The sequence below is a fragment of the Lissotriton vulgaris genome, chromosome 1_1, assembly GCF_964263255.1.
Source record: "Lissotriton vulgaris chromosome 1_1, aLisVul1.2, whole genome shotgun sequence".
Lineage (NCBI taxonomy): Eukaryota > Metazoa > Chordata > Amphibia > Caudata > Salamandridae > Lissotriton > Lissotriton vulgaris.
Genome location: NC_141685.1, coordinates 1,974,431,812 through 1,974,446,431, shown reverse-complemented (window position 1 = coordinate 1,974,446,431; position 14,620 = coordinate 1,974,431,812). Strand labels below are relative to the sequence as shown.

The 14,620-nt window shown below is 40.5% G+C and overlaps 1 protein-coding gene across 1 annotated transcript in view; it reads right to left on the bottom strand.

Moving 5' to 3' along the window:
• The window catches only part of SEMA3A (semaphorin 3A), a 535,542-nt gene that overhangs the window by 184,954 nt on the left and 335,968 nt on the right, over positions 1 to 14,620 (bottom strand). Inside the window, exon 5 of the mRNA XM_086919769.1 lies at positions 1,576 to 1,672. Within this exon, the coding sequence (XP_086775895.1) occupies positions 1,576 to 1,672 (97 nt within the window). The remainder of the gene's footprint in view (positions 1 to 1,575; positions 1,673 to 14,620) is intronic.

Sequence of the window (14,620 nt, the reverse complement as noted above, 5' to 3'; positions counted from 1 at the left end):
CGATAATGCATGAATATCGCTGACTTTTCAGTGATATTCATGCATTGCGGCCGTTTTTTATCGCATTTGCGATAAACCTTGCTAATAGCAAGGTTTATCTGCGATAAAAATCGCCGATTTGCGGCGATAATTTTTGTCTCTAAACAAGTTAGAGACAAAAATTATCGCTAGTTGTTGGTAATATGCCCCTTTGTTTTTAAAATTATGTGGTTTTCAAATTGTATTTTCAAAATGTACGCACAAGTAAGTCACCAAAGCACAACATTAAATATATTAATTATTAACGCACTAGAACTACATAATTGGTTTCACATTACCATATGTTCACCTATGAACTGGTATGTGCCATACCATTTTGTAGCATAGATAAAGTTATGTTTGAAGGTGATAATTGTTTATCAAAGTGCACTGGCAGCAAGCACATGGAAAGAAATGATGTTCCTAAGAGAAGTGTTTGCTTCAGTCAGAAAGGTGAGTAATTTCTTGGAGTAAGGTATAATAATTAGGTTCATACTGGGCAGAGACATTGTAAACATCTCACCAAGCTTTCTACTGTGAATATATCAGTGAACATCAATCCAATCCATCATGTGTGTGCCAGATTTAGCAGATAAAATCATTTTATGCAAGTCTCAAAAAATTCTAGTTCATCATTCTTTAGCTCATATTCCATTCCTTCATTCTCAGCAGTCAATGCTCCTCCTTTCTGTAATCCAGCATAGTTTTTTTGGTTTCATGAGGACACCACTTAGACAGCAGCGAACAACTACAACATACATGTTTTCATAAAAGGTTTATTTTGTCTTTTCTTTCCTGCTGAGGAAGAGACAGGAGGTGGGTCAGTGCAATTTTTCACTCACAAATTTTGCGCCCTAACTCCCCACTTTACTCTCTCACACCCATTAATTCCTCATTCAGACCTTCACTTATTCTCTCAGCTTCTCAGCTAACATTCTCACTGTTTGCCCACTCTTTCCCTATCACCCTCTCACTCAATCACACCATCATAGCTCCCCCTTCCTCATCCAGTTCCTCATTTAGCCGCTAAAACAACCCTCACTCCCACATCTCACCTCCTCTACACCACCAAATCACCTGTTTACCCCCTCAACCATCTCCTCACTTAGTAGATTCCAGCTTGTACCTTTTTTTGCGCTTGAACACCCATCTTTTGAATATCTTAAATCTGTGATAATGGATGCTTGATGACTTTTGACAGATGGGGACAAATGCAGAGGGTGCACTGAGAATCACAAACTTACTTCAAACAATCTCTATCAAGTCACTGTACATGTTCTGCTTGCCAAACGAATAGAAGTATTGTGGAATGCTGATGTCTCACATGAGATAGGCAAAAATATTTATTTTAATGGCTCACATTGACTCCGAGGCTTCCTCCCTTACAACATCACTTAGTTACAATTGAATCTGAACTTATTTTACCATCTCATTGCAAAGAGTCCCCCAAGGTTAAAAGAGCTGTAATAGTTGCCATATTTACCACAAAGAAAATATGGTGTGAGATAATGTTAGATTGCTGCCATTTATTACTATTGCCCATGATATGTGACTTACCTACTAGAAGAGAAGCAGTGAGCAGCTTGGGATCATACGGACTCTTCCCTCTACCATTCTCAAAATGCGAATCTTGTAATTTAAAAATGTTTTCCTGCTGAATAAAAAAGAGAAAAATAATTTACCATTTGGGTAATGTTTAGCAAATAATGATCATGTAAGCTAGTCTCTGATAGAGAATGTTAGCAAAGGCTAACACCTTGCAATTCATTTGTCTATTCAATTTTCATCTGCAATGTTGTTTTTAACATACTTTGTAGCAAAACATTGTAAGAAACAATGTGTATGTCTGTGTGTGGGGACATGTTTAACCTACACTGTAAGGACTGAGACAGTCCTCACAGTGTTGACAAAACCAGTTAAACACCACCTGTTTGAGGACCAAGGTGCTACGGGGAGTTTTGAGATTCTCTTGAGGGAGTGCATCAAAAAACGAAGATCACAGTTATATTTGCTTTGGTCCACTGTACAACCTACACTAGTATCAAGGCAAGCATGGAATTAGAATAGTAAATACATACTTCATTAAGGTCAATGACTGGTCTATACATATATAAAGATATGCCATGCTGTGATATGCCACGCTGAGTGTGTCTTAGTAAAAAAATGACTTTGTGCATGGCTAATTCCCAAATTGTGCAAATACAAATTATAGTCCACATACACAGTTATGATGCATACAGGCAAACTGACCATGTGCAGAGTTGTCCATGAAGGTATTGTGAGGGGTGTTGTGGGTTCAGACAGTATTATTTATTCACAATGGGATGCACATTTAAACCGTCTATCTAATTTAGGGGCAGACAAGAAAACAATCTCAATGCTGAGGGCAGGCCCTTACAGTCCATCTAGGAAAATGTATTTTCACATCTGCATGACTGGAAGTCCTGAGGAGCGCTGTTTTCAGCAGGTCTAGGTCCCGAACCTCCTCCCACTTCAATAATGAAAGTAAAATTATACTGTAATAGTGGGTGGACAAATCAAGCTTTAGCATGCAAGGGAATCTGACATACTCAAGGCTATGCCGCACATGATCAGGTAGTGCCATACACATACCAGCATTTTGAGGATCTTTTTAGAAAAAGAAATAGACATATAAGGAATGCCATTCTCCATTCTAATGTCACCCTTTATTAGGTTTCGCTTGCACAGCTCTGGCTTTGTGCTTGTGAAATATATTGTATTTAATATACCTCTTAAAAGGGGCTTACATTGTGCCCTTATTTTTCATCGTTATGTGTGCTTGCCACTTAATTTTCCTGCATTTCTATAGCCTGTAGCATGTGTCCTGTGGCCCAAGTGCTATTTTTACCCGCTTTTGTGGAACTTTTTTATTTTTATTTTGCCTGTGCAGCGCTTGTGCTTCTTTGTCCTCTGCCCTTTACTAATCTCCTTGTGGCTGGCCGTATGAAGTGTGCTTGGTTTATTAGGTCTCGCCTAGCGACGCAGTGCAAGCGCTGCCCGTTTGGCGAAATCTATTGTTGCAGATTTTCTGCCGAAGGGGGACATGAGATGTACACGAGCTCGGAGAACAGGAGATGCGCACATGTACAGCTAGCATAGTTTGAGTGGACAGGCACCCGGAGGACAGGCGATGTGCATGTGTACGGCTCCCGTCGTTAGAGCACAACGCACTCATACTGACAACTAAGTCTGCGCGTCGTTCGTGTCATATGTCGGTGAAATGGGGCAGCAACACCTTGGTTTCAGGGCTTGCGGGAGAGTGTGTTCTACGCTGCTGAATCCGGGGTATGCTGTGTGTGAGTCAACAGCTGCTTCCCTCTATTATTATGTCCTTTCATAGGTTCTGCAGGCCTGCGTCTTTCTTTACCAGGTGAGTGTGCTTTTTGGCCAGGTCCTGGAGCCGTCTGTACTCGCGGGCCTTCAGCCGTGTTTCTTTTGTGTCATTTCCGGCAGGCGGTGGATGTGGCAGTCCGCAGAGCTGTGACTAAGTGCTCCTTCCTGGTCCACAGCAACTGTCTTTTTGCGGCTTCGGTCTGTGGTCATTTTGTGTATCAGCCCCCCTCACTTGCTGCTGTTCACCCACTTTGAAGAAGCTCTGCCTCCTACTCGGTGTCCTGCACATGGTATTCCGTTCTTTCCAGGCCCCATTAAACGATTTATCTGAGCAGTTTATATGTTCTTCGTGTTGCCTATTTTCTGATACGTTTTTTTTTGCTTCATAAAGCTATGTCCAAACCAGCTTGCCTTCCCAGACCCATATTTTTTACCAGACGTATTCCTAGAGAATGACAGATTGTACTCCTTTGGATGCACCCAAGACCAGGGCACAAGTCCTATAACAAGCATTTGCAATGCAATAGGTCTCGCATTTACGTGACTTTGAGCTATTGACATTGTAAATGACAATGCCTTTTATTTTTGTTTTCGTTATTAAAACATAAATAAAAGACATTATCATTTACAATGCCAATAGCTTAAACTTGTGTAACTGCGAGACCTATGGCATTGTAAATGCTTGTTCTTTCTCTCCTGACATCTGGGGACGCCGCCAGTGTTGCAACACATGTGAATCTCTTCTGGGGATGTGTTCCTACATTTTTGGGTCCGACGATGACTGGGTCTAGGTTTGTTCGCTCTTGTCAGCCGATCACCAGGTTGTTGAACACAGGGAATTGGCTAATCTTGAAGGCTACCAGGTTAATTAAGTTAAGTGAGGCTGTTGTCGGTAGGTGTGCCGGCTTATTCCACACTGCACTTTAGAGACAGCCCATGCAGCCTGTCCTCTGAAGTAGTTCCTGCTACCTGGCTCTTGGGGCAAAACTTCCCTCTGCCCTCCATGAAACTCATGCTGATGAGCTGCACCATTTTCTTTTATTATAACAGCGCCTTGACGTCTACCACTGAGAACAGCAATTGGTGTGTGTGGGACACTCCAGGCATGTCCTCACCTAAATGCTATTTGCTGCAGACAGTGTGCGCACTTCGATCTTTCCTTTTATTTATCTGCCACAACTTCACGATTTTCACATACTTTGTGGTTAATGTAGGAACCCTTCCAGTGAGGAGGAACAAAAGTGGAAAGTGATGCTGTGGAAGAGAGGCATTTATTTTTTAACTTTTACTCTACCGACTGTATTAGTTTCAAACCACTGTGCTTACTGATAATATTTCTTTCTGGTGTTTGCCTTGGTTCATACCGGTCACTTAATTGCGTGCCTCACTAATGACCACAATCATTAATATCGCCACATAACTCGGTCAATACATTCTAGTTATTTGGGCTCAGATCACATCATGTGACTGCATACTTTTCTGTTAAAAGAAGGCAGCATAATGATCATTCATTGTCTACATGTCCCCAGAGAACTCAGTGCCTTTGGTTATCATGCTGTCAAATCTGATATGATGTTGATGACATATGCACCATCTTATTATAATGTCCGCTAGTAACTTGAGGGTTAATTTTTTTGTGCATGGTGATTTTTTGAAGACACGTGGCATGCCGATGTCCTGTACACCCAGTCTTACAATTCAATCCCTTGATATCAGCTTCAATTTTGTACAGTGCTCCTTTCCCTTTATTACAGGCACGTGTTTATACTGCGGTTTCATTACCTATTTTTTACCCATTATAGATCTTAACATTGTCGCATACTATTTATTTATTTATTTTATTTATTTATTTATTTTGAAAGTTTTATAGAGCGCAAACAAGATCCTTACGGATATCAGAGCGCTTTACAAACAGAGTGTGAAAATGCATACAAATGAATAATAATTAAACAAAAGCATTTGAGAAAAGGTGTAGATGGTTACAAAATAAAGAAAAAACAGTGTAAGGTGGCAAGAAATGCAATGCATTTCACACTGTCCTTTACTGAGGCCAGCATGTTGTTAAACCGACATCAGCTTAACTTCATCTGACATGCCTTGTATACCCAACCGTCTATTTGAAGATATTAGATATAATCCCCAGCATCGCTCTGTGCTCCTTTTAAAGCATGCGTCTGCATCCCAGCGTTCTCATTTAATAGCATCCCATGGTAATTGAAGCGCTATGAATAAAACACTGCCTAGTAGCACATTACTGATGTCATTATGCTGTTTGTTTAAGCCGACTTCGGCTTCTCGTCATCTGCATCATTTGCACTATTTATCAGCGGCTGTGACATTCTCGTACTAACACTGCCAGCCATGAATACTAGTACCTCTACCCTTGGCAGTCTCAGCTTTGTATGAACATACAGCCTGATTCATGTACATGCCGTTTTGCGTGTCCCTAATAGCGAATCATAGCGAATCGCTATTGAGGACACGCAAAACGGCATTCATGTAGGAATTGCTACTTAAATAGCGATTCCTACATGTTCTTTATTTGCGAGTAGCAATTTGCTACTCGCAAATACTCCCCAATCATTCCTATGGGCCAAGAGGCCCATTGGAATGAATGGGGATTTGCGAGTAGCAATTTGCTACTCGCAACTGAGATAGCGATTTTAAGGGTGCCAGGGGTGTCCAAAGGACGCCCTGTAGCACCCCTAAAATGCACTTTTGGACAGGTGTTGCGCACACACATGTCCAAAGGACATGTGTGTGTGCTACATGCAACTTTGAATGATGCTTTTAAAAGCATTTTTCTGAGTTTTTGCTATTTACCGACAGGTCTGACCTGTCGGTAAATAGCGGCCCCAAAAGTCCAAAATCGCAATTTTGTTGTGTGTCATGAATGGCATTTGAGGAATCTCTATTAGAGATTCCTTAACCCCTTCGAGGCTATTGACGAGCTGGGCTCGTCATCGCGCTTACCTGTCCTGCGCGGATGACAAGGCCAGCTCGTCACGTAACGCGGTAATTTCGAATCTGCCGCGCACAGCGGGAAAAGCCGCCGCAGCGATGCGGTTAAATGCCATTCCACGCAAATATGCGAATTCTTACATAGCGATTTTTGCATTTGGTATCATGAATACCAAATGCAAAAATCGCACTCGCTAAGGGCCAGATTCTGAGAATCTGGCCCTTTGCGAGTGCAATTTACCTACATGAATCAGGCTGTTAGTCTCTTTTCTATTATTATAATCACTAGACTTTTTAGTGCAGCTCAATTCGCCACCTTATCTTGAAACGGACCCAATCTCGGACCACACTAGTATATCACCCGTTTTTCTACCGTGCATAATAACGATGCCTTGTGTGTGAGAATCACACCCACTCCCTTGTTTTAAGTGTGCATTCTCAGCACTGCGGCTTGGTGACTTCAGCAACATGGGCCTGGGTCGGAAATCTTGCCTTTCTGTCGGCACCAAATGATGTGGTACTGGGCAGATCTTGCTGTTTCCCTGAGCCTTTGCTGTCTGTGACCACCTCAAAGTGGTTTAGTTTGCAATGAGCACTTTTAACGAAGATTCATAAAAGTGAACACTCAACCAACAGCAGACACATAGCACAAGAGCAGTTCCAGAAGCACACTGTTGTTAGGTCGCTTTAGTGAATGAATTGCAGTGAATTATTTTCACATTACATTAGAGTAATGAAATGAAGCTGAAGAATGAACTTACATACTTCGTACATTTAAGCTTTATTTGAACATGTTTCTATGGTAGTAAAACTATCTGCTGTCCTGCGGTGTTCTCATTTCTCATGGTGGCGTTAAAATTGAGTAGAAGATGCAATTTTATAACAGTTTGAATTTTGGGAGTATGGTGATTCCATGAACACAGTTTTCAAGAAAGCATTTATTTTTATATATCCATCCCTCAACACCTCAATTGCTTCTCCTCTCTCTCCCTTATCACTCTTCCATTACTTAATTTTCTATTTACCCTCCATTCGCCTTGCTTTAACCCCTCTTTATTCACTCCCTCCCTTCTTCATCCCCCAGTGCCTCCACTCCATTCTTCTACCCCTTTTTATCTCTAGTTCATCCCCCACCCTTTTCTATGCCATTTTCTTCCTTCCCTTCCTTTGATCTCTCTTTCCTTCATGTCTCCTCCCAGCCCCCATCCAATGCTTTGCGCTCTATTCCCTCTCTTCAATTTCACTCACTTTTTATTCTTCCTCACAATTCCCCCATACAGTGTCCCCTGATGTTCTCTCTTCACTGCCCCTCTCACTCCTTCCTTCCATTGGCTATCTGCACCTCTCATCTCTCTTCCCATCCCTCTCTTATATTTCCCTCCTACTCTCTACTCTCAGCTCGCCCTCTCTTCTCGTCCCTTCCCATCTCACCTTCTCTCCTAGACTCACCGCTTTCATGGTCAGGCTTTGTCTGGTCTCACATCATCGTCTCCTCTAAGAATGTGCATTTATGCCCATTTCAAAGTTCCTACCATGCCATGTGCCAATCCTTTTCCTGAAGGTTCTCTCCATGCTGTGTAGACTGGGTCTGGAGGTGAACTTCATTTTCTTAATTCAGCCCGGATTGGTTATCACACTAAAAATGTTTCAGTGCAAGATGAGCCAAAGATGGATCTTATCTGGGCAGCAGCAGCTAGGTGGCATGACCACTGCGCCGCCTCCCCAGATGCACCTCTCTCACCCTCCCAACTGGCTCCCATCTCTGACCTTGTGTCTCTCCCAGACAACATTCAACAGATTTTCCATCAGATTTTAAACAAACATTTGCAATGCAATAGGTCTCTCATTTACGTGAGTTTAAACTATTGGCATTGTAAATTACTTATTTTATTTAGGTTTTAAAAACGAAAACAAAAATAAAAGGCATTGTCATGTACAATGTCAATAGCTCAAACTCACGTAAATGTGAGATCTGTTGCATTGCAAATGCTAGTTTAATTAAAAGTGCCTGCCTTTCACCACAACAGAACCAAGTATTGCATGAGGTGCTTGCCTCAAGCCCTGCCTGTGACTCTCATCTTAACTTTCTGAGGCTGTGGGGGTCGGGCCGTGGAAGCTGCAGAGGAAGAGCTTGTGCTGTGTTGCTGTTCGGGACACCAATTGAACTTAATTCGGGGGCAGAGGGAGGCACAAGCGCACATGTGGGGGGCTGCAATTATGTTGCGCAACATAGCTTAAAGTTTTTACAAAAGCGCTATGATATGGCGAGCTTTGATCATGACATAGCACTTTTTTATTATCTTTAAGACATGCTGCAAAGTAGCAAGCATGGCTGTCTAGAATATCTAACAAAAAATGACAAAAGAAACAGATTTTGTAAAGGCGAAACATATTGGCTTTGCCAGTGCTTGTTTTACATTGTGTTTCCTTATATGAAAGTGGACCCTCATCTGCTTCTGCCATGCATGTCTCTCATGCAATGTGATTCTTTCCCAAGCACTTCCTCGCAACCCCAGTTATGCATTTATTTCTTCAAAAGCCACAAATATCTTACCCCTAAAGGGTTTGCAATATATGTAACCCTGTCCCCTCTTCACTTGCATTGTGCACTATAGTTTGGCAGGCTCATGGTTCTGAGGAACAACACCAGTTAAAAACTCCAACCTCCCCTCCCCCACCGGTTGTTAATGAAATTGTACCTAAAAGCAACTTCCCATCTCTGATATGAAAAGTTTTAATATCAAACGGACAGTGGAAAATGGAAAGCTTGCATTCTCTCCAATAACGTAAACTCCTATAGGTCATACTCATCAGATTTGCCTAAAAGAGTTAAAAGATGTAATATAGGCAAATGTATCTCTCTAAAGTCAAAGGTTTATTATGTTAGCATACTCAAATAAAAGTTTAGTGTGTTAATGCTACAACCTGAAAGAGGGAGTGTGCAGCCATACTCTGGAGGAAGCTTGTGTGCATCCCACATTCAAATATCTCTCTTTAGGATTCAGTTCAAGATGACTTTATTTGGTTTCTTGACCATCAAAGTTATGAAACATCCATATAATACAATTAAAGCATATACCATCCATCCTCATCCTTCAAACATAAATATGTTAAACACTTTAAAACTCATAAAACTTGTTTGCTACAGGCTTCATGCATAAAAGGAAACTTCTGTTTTCTTTTAATTGTTAAGAGCCACTGAACATACAGGTACTCCCACAAGTCAATAGCATTGAACACAGTACTCACCAATTATTTACCAGCACAGTGCAAGCAATGTAAAAAAAAAACAATCTATGCACGGTTCCTAAATTAGATTTTTAGGACAATCCCAAGATGCAAAATGTGTAAAACCAGAGCAATTCTTACATGGCCAGGTTGATGCGTGATCATCTGTACCATATCAAAAAATAGCTCAGAGTGCAAAAATGCTATCATAAAAATTGGTCTGTGAGTTATTTAAGTTATATACATACACTTCTCCCATCAATACAATATCAATTATGATTGTAACCCTTAGTAATAGATAGAGGTAGCTAAAACAAAATTCATAGGGCAATGGCGCTTGTAATTTATGGCAATAAAAGAAAAGTGTACTCTATATCATACGGGTGCCCATTTTACATTTCAGACATTTAAATTCAAAAGAGGTTAATTCTCAAATAAAGGTCAATATAATTATCACTCCCACTTGGCAGAAAGAATTATTCTGCAGCGATGAGCTCAGTTTATATGCCTACACCTGTTTATTATAGCTTTTTGTGCTGTACCCTCGGGGAAGCACTTGCTGTCATCTTTAAAATAGTGGGGGACTTTTTAACTTCCTACAAAATAGTATTTAATGGGGATCACAAGTTATCCTCCCTGGCATGGGGAATATCCTATCAGCTCACTAATTACTCATGCATTTATTTTATTTACCACCTACCATGAGACGATGGTAACATTCTGTCAGGAGCCAGTGGGTATTGGAGGGTTGGACAGGGCGGCGAGGAGGGAGTCCTAGGGGAGAGTCTGTGTCTTCTTTTGAGGAAGCATTGTCTGTTCCCTTAGTGATGCTGGAGGGACCATGCTCATGAAGGTGCCTCTACCAGTGATTCTACAAGGTGCAGATTTGCATCTAGTGAATTATAGTCCTATCTGGCTACCTGGTAATTACGGGTCCAGCAAACACAAGGCAATATGTTACTGCCCAGAGCGGTATTCACCTGTGGGGTTACTGCTCCAGGCAACTGGTAATGGGCGTATGATGCTTGCTCTTTTCTCACAGGTAATTTATACATACCTTTAATAAGACACTATTTTACCCATAAAAATAATTATATTTCAAACCACTTCTACAAAATTCAGGAACAGCGATATGTTTGTAAATGTTAAAAAATATTCCATTCTCACTTTTGGCCATATTGGCTGAGAGTACTTTTGAGGTTGGGATTTATGATAATCTTATATTGAAAGAATAATTGCAAAACATTTATTTATAAATATCTTCCGATTTGTTTTTCAGTCCAATAATGCCTCACTTCCGTTAAGCTTATTTTGCTGTGTCTATTATTTTAATTGCTGCACTTCGTAAAGCGTGAGACTGTCTTCATTTTGAAAAAAACAAGCAACTTGTCACGTAGTGTCATCCTTTGTTGTTTTAATTTCAATTTCTATTTTGATTTAAATATTACAAGCATTTGTTTGATATTAATCAAACATTTTCCATTTCGTTCAGAGAAAATAACATATATTCAATTTAGTTTAGTGTAGTTTTACAAAATGTGGGTGATGCCTAACCATCGGTAATAGGCTTACTTGGGAATCAAACCACAAAAAAGCTTTTTGAGCTGGACACTATTTGAGTTGGATACTAACCAAACCTTTGCATGCCATGTCATAGTGTCACATCGATATGACAGTTTTAGTGGGCGGAAAGCAAAATATTACTTAATTCAGACTTCATTCATATGGTGTGTACAAAATGAATCATCAAACATTAATCTGCCACCAGGGTAAACAGAGAAGAGTGAGAGATGTGCATCACGATTCAACACATCACTTCCATTCCAGTCTTGGGCACAAACTTTCCAATAGCATTTTCCAGAATGAAATAAAATTTTAGATGATTTCTAAAAGTGTATATAATACTTCTTTTCCACAATGCTTGGTCTTTATGCACAGTGAACGCGCCTGGTTAAGAATCAGAAAGATGCTACTTTATCTACATCTTAGCACAAACCACTCCTGCATGTTTTTCTTAGATATATATATATATATATATATATATATATATATCCACAACTCGATTCCGCGAAGAAACCAGAGCCCCTTGCGGAGTGAGTATCACGCCTGTGAATCTTAACTTCTTATTCTAGGTCCTGCTGTATTACTGTGGGGCCAAGAAGTACAAAATACATTTAATGTACAATGAAGAGGTAATTTCTTTCACGTTAAGGCTGTGGTTTTGCTGTCAGGCCTAAATAACAGACATTTTGCATTTTTTATTACAATTTCTGTGTTTTTTTGTGACATGATCCAGCGGTACCTAAAAATAGTACTGTGGCCACTGTGGCATGCAGTAAAACCACATTAGAAGGGTTGTTGTGACTCTATTTAGGCAATTTGAAGTAGTTCCAGCCCAATTTCCTGCATTAGGGATTTGAATGTTTCTTGGCTCGCAGCTTGGAAATCTGTCTTTGTCTGGACATGAGGATTAGATAAAAAATGACTTAGAGAAAAGAATCAGGAGAGAAGCACCTGAAGACCCTCAGAAGGACGAACAGACCTCTCCCGAGTCATTTGTATGGGAGTTCTTAATGATACCTCTCAGCATAAAGAAGATGTCTGCAAAACTGGTCACATGCAAATTGTGCCAGGACGAGTGTGGCAGAAGTACTTTAAAAAAGTACTCATTTGTATTTTCTCATATTTTAAACCATTCAAATGCATGGCATACACAGCAGTTGAATGCTACATACTGGAAATTACAAGGAAACAAGGGCTATCTATTTTTTTCTGTTGTACTCAGAGTCCACAACAGTTCTTCCACCTAACAACACGACTTCAAACCCCTTACATTCAACCATAGACTTGTATTTTATGTGGTGTTCCAAAATAATACATGTGGAAAATAATACATGTGGTCGCCTCTCATGGAACTACCTGCAAAAAAAAAAAATTTTGTACCCTAGTTTTGATGCCCTGTTTTGTTGGTATTCTTATTTAATCACAAAAAATAAAATCATTCCATATATTTTTTTTATGTTACTAAAATAAGAGTATATTATTATGAAACCTTACCCTTAAGCAGTAAGTAATAATGTTAGATTGCAATATTTGCACCAATTTTTTACAAATCCAGTGATGTTTCGTGAACAGGCACATTTATTAATAGGCTGGTTCATAAAATCCTGAATTGTAGTTACTAGCAATCCTACATCCCTCTTCATGAGATAGATTAGAAATTGTAATATACTACGATTTTCTGTCATTAGAGATGGTGACCTGCTGGGGTCAGGAGAACACCATTTGTATGAGGATCACTTGGCCAAGTTGCATAGTGGGGTTTAGCCACAAGGCTGGGTTTTTATCCAGGCCATGCACCTAACTCCCTCGGATGACCACCAGGCCGGGCCTTAGGCTAAGCTCTGCACCTGGCCCACCATTGTGCTGCCATCATATTTTGAAATACTGATCGCTTGAAAATAGCTGAACAGATTTACACCAAATAACAAAAACCAACCTTTCTTAGTAAAGGTCTGATTTTGTGCAAAATGTGGGGTGAATCCATGCAGCTGTGTTATTTCTGTACCTAAAAACAATTTTTCCTATGGGAATTCAAATGTGAAATTACAGTTTTGGGACAACTCCTTTTTCTCTACCCCCTCCCCCCGACACACACACACACCTTTTCTTTGCCCCTTCTTGATGAATCCATGATGGAGCCAAAGAGGGCACATTTAAAAAAAAAGAAAATTGTACAGATTTGTTAAATGAGAGAAAGTTGTCAAAAAAAGTATTTCCTATATGCCTAATTGCCCTAACTATAACTACACAGTGGCACCTACAGCGGAGAGGTCTGGTAGAGCGGCCAGGGCAGCTGACTTCGGAGCACAGGGTTCATGGTTGGATGCACTGGCGGCAGCTCAGCTCAGCACCATGTGACTCTGGGCAATAGCTCACTTAATTTCCAAAACGGCACCCAGCCCCTTGATACCCATAAGGGTTAGTAGTTTGCTCTTTACAAATACGGATTTACCAATGTGTAATATTGATGTTGTATTGTCACATGTAGGTCAGGTTCTGCTCTGTTGTGAGTACTGTCTTGGTTGTGTATGTGCAGCATCTATTGAGGTATTAATTCAGGTCTCTGACATACCTGTGTTCCAAACTGCATGGCTGTTACAGATGTTTAACTCACAATTCTCACTTTGCCTGAGACTGAACTGACATGTTCCAAAAAACATTGGCCCTCTACACTAAGTCTAGCTTACTTAGACAACAGAACAATGAAGAAAAGTTTCTGGTAATTTCTACATCGGAGCCAAAGAAAATTTGGACAACCTCATAAAGTTAAGCGTGACATTACGATTTCATGGATGACCCTTTATGAGGGTTAGTCCCACCAACACGAGATAAAAGAAAGATGTTGAATAACTGATGTATTAAAAAATAATGTACACACATATGGGCACCTGTGCCCTAATTTATGGGGATTTGGCATAGGGCAGAGCAGCAAGTCAGGTAGCTGCACTACCCAAAGTCAAAGTGAAAGTGCAGGAATGCACAGAATTTATGAAATACAGTGCATTCCTGTCACTTTTTCCTGCCTGCACTTGTGCTGTTTCGGCAGTCTAGTGCCAATGCAGGTACCCATGCAACATGGTGCAAGGGTGCCTGTGTTGTCAGCAGGCTTGTTTTTGAGCAGGGAGGGGCACTTTCCTGCACAGAACCAATCCGAAGAGGTGTTTCCTCTTTCTATGTATCCTGCAGATGTAAGAGGTGTAAGATTGTGGTGCTTTTCCAGGTTTACATTGGTGTTGCACAGGGAAAACGGTTTGCGCTGCCTTGCCTTACTCCATATCTATGAGGCCATTTAAAGCCACGCATAGTAGCTTTCCATGTCCTCATAGATATGATTGTGGCATTTGCAGCGCCAGGGCATCACAAAAGTAACACTGCGGCAGTTCAGTGTCACTTTTTGTGATGCCCTGGTGCTGAAACATACGTTGTTTATTAATGCTCTCAACTAATTTATGAAGCAATAGTTTGGATTATGTAAAACTAAATAAGCATTTTTCTT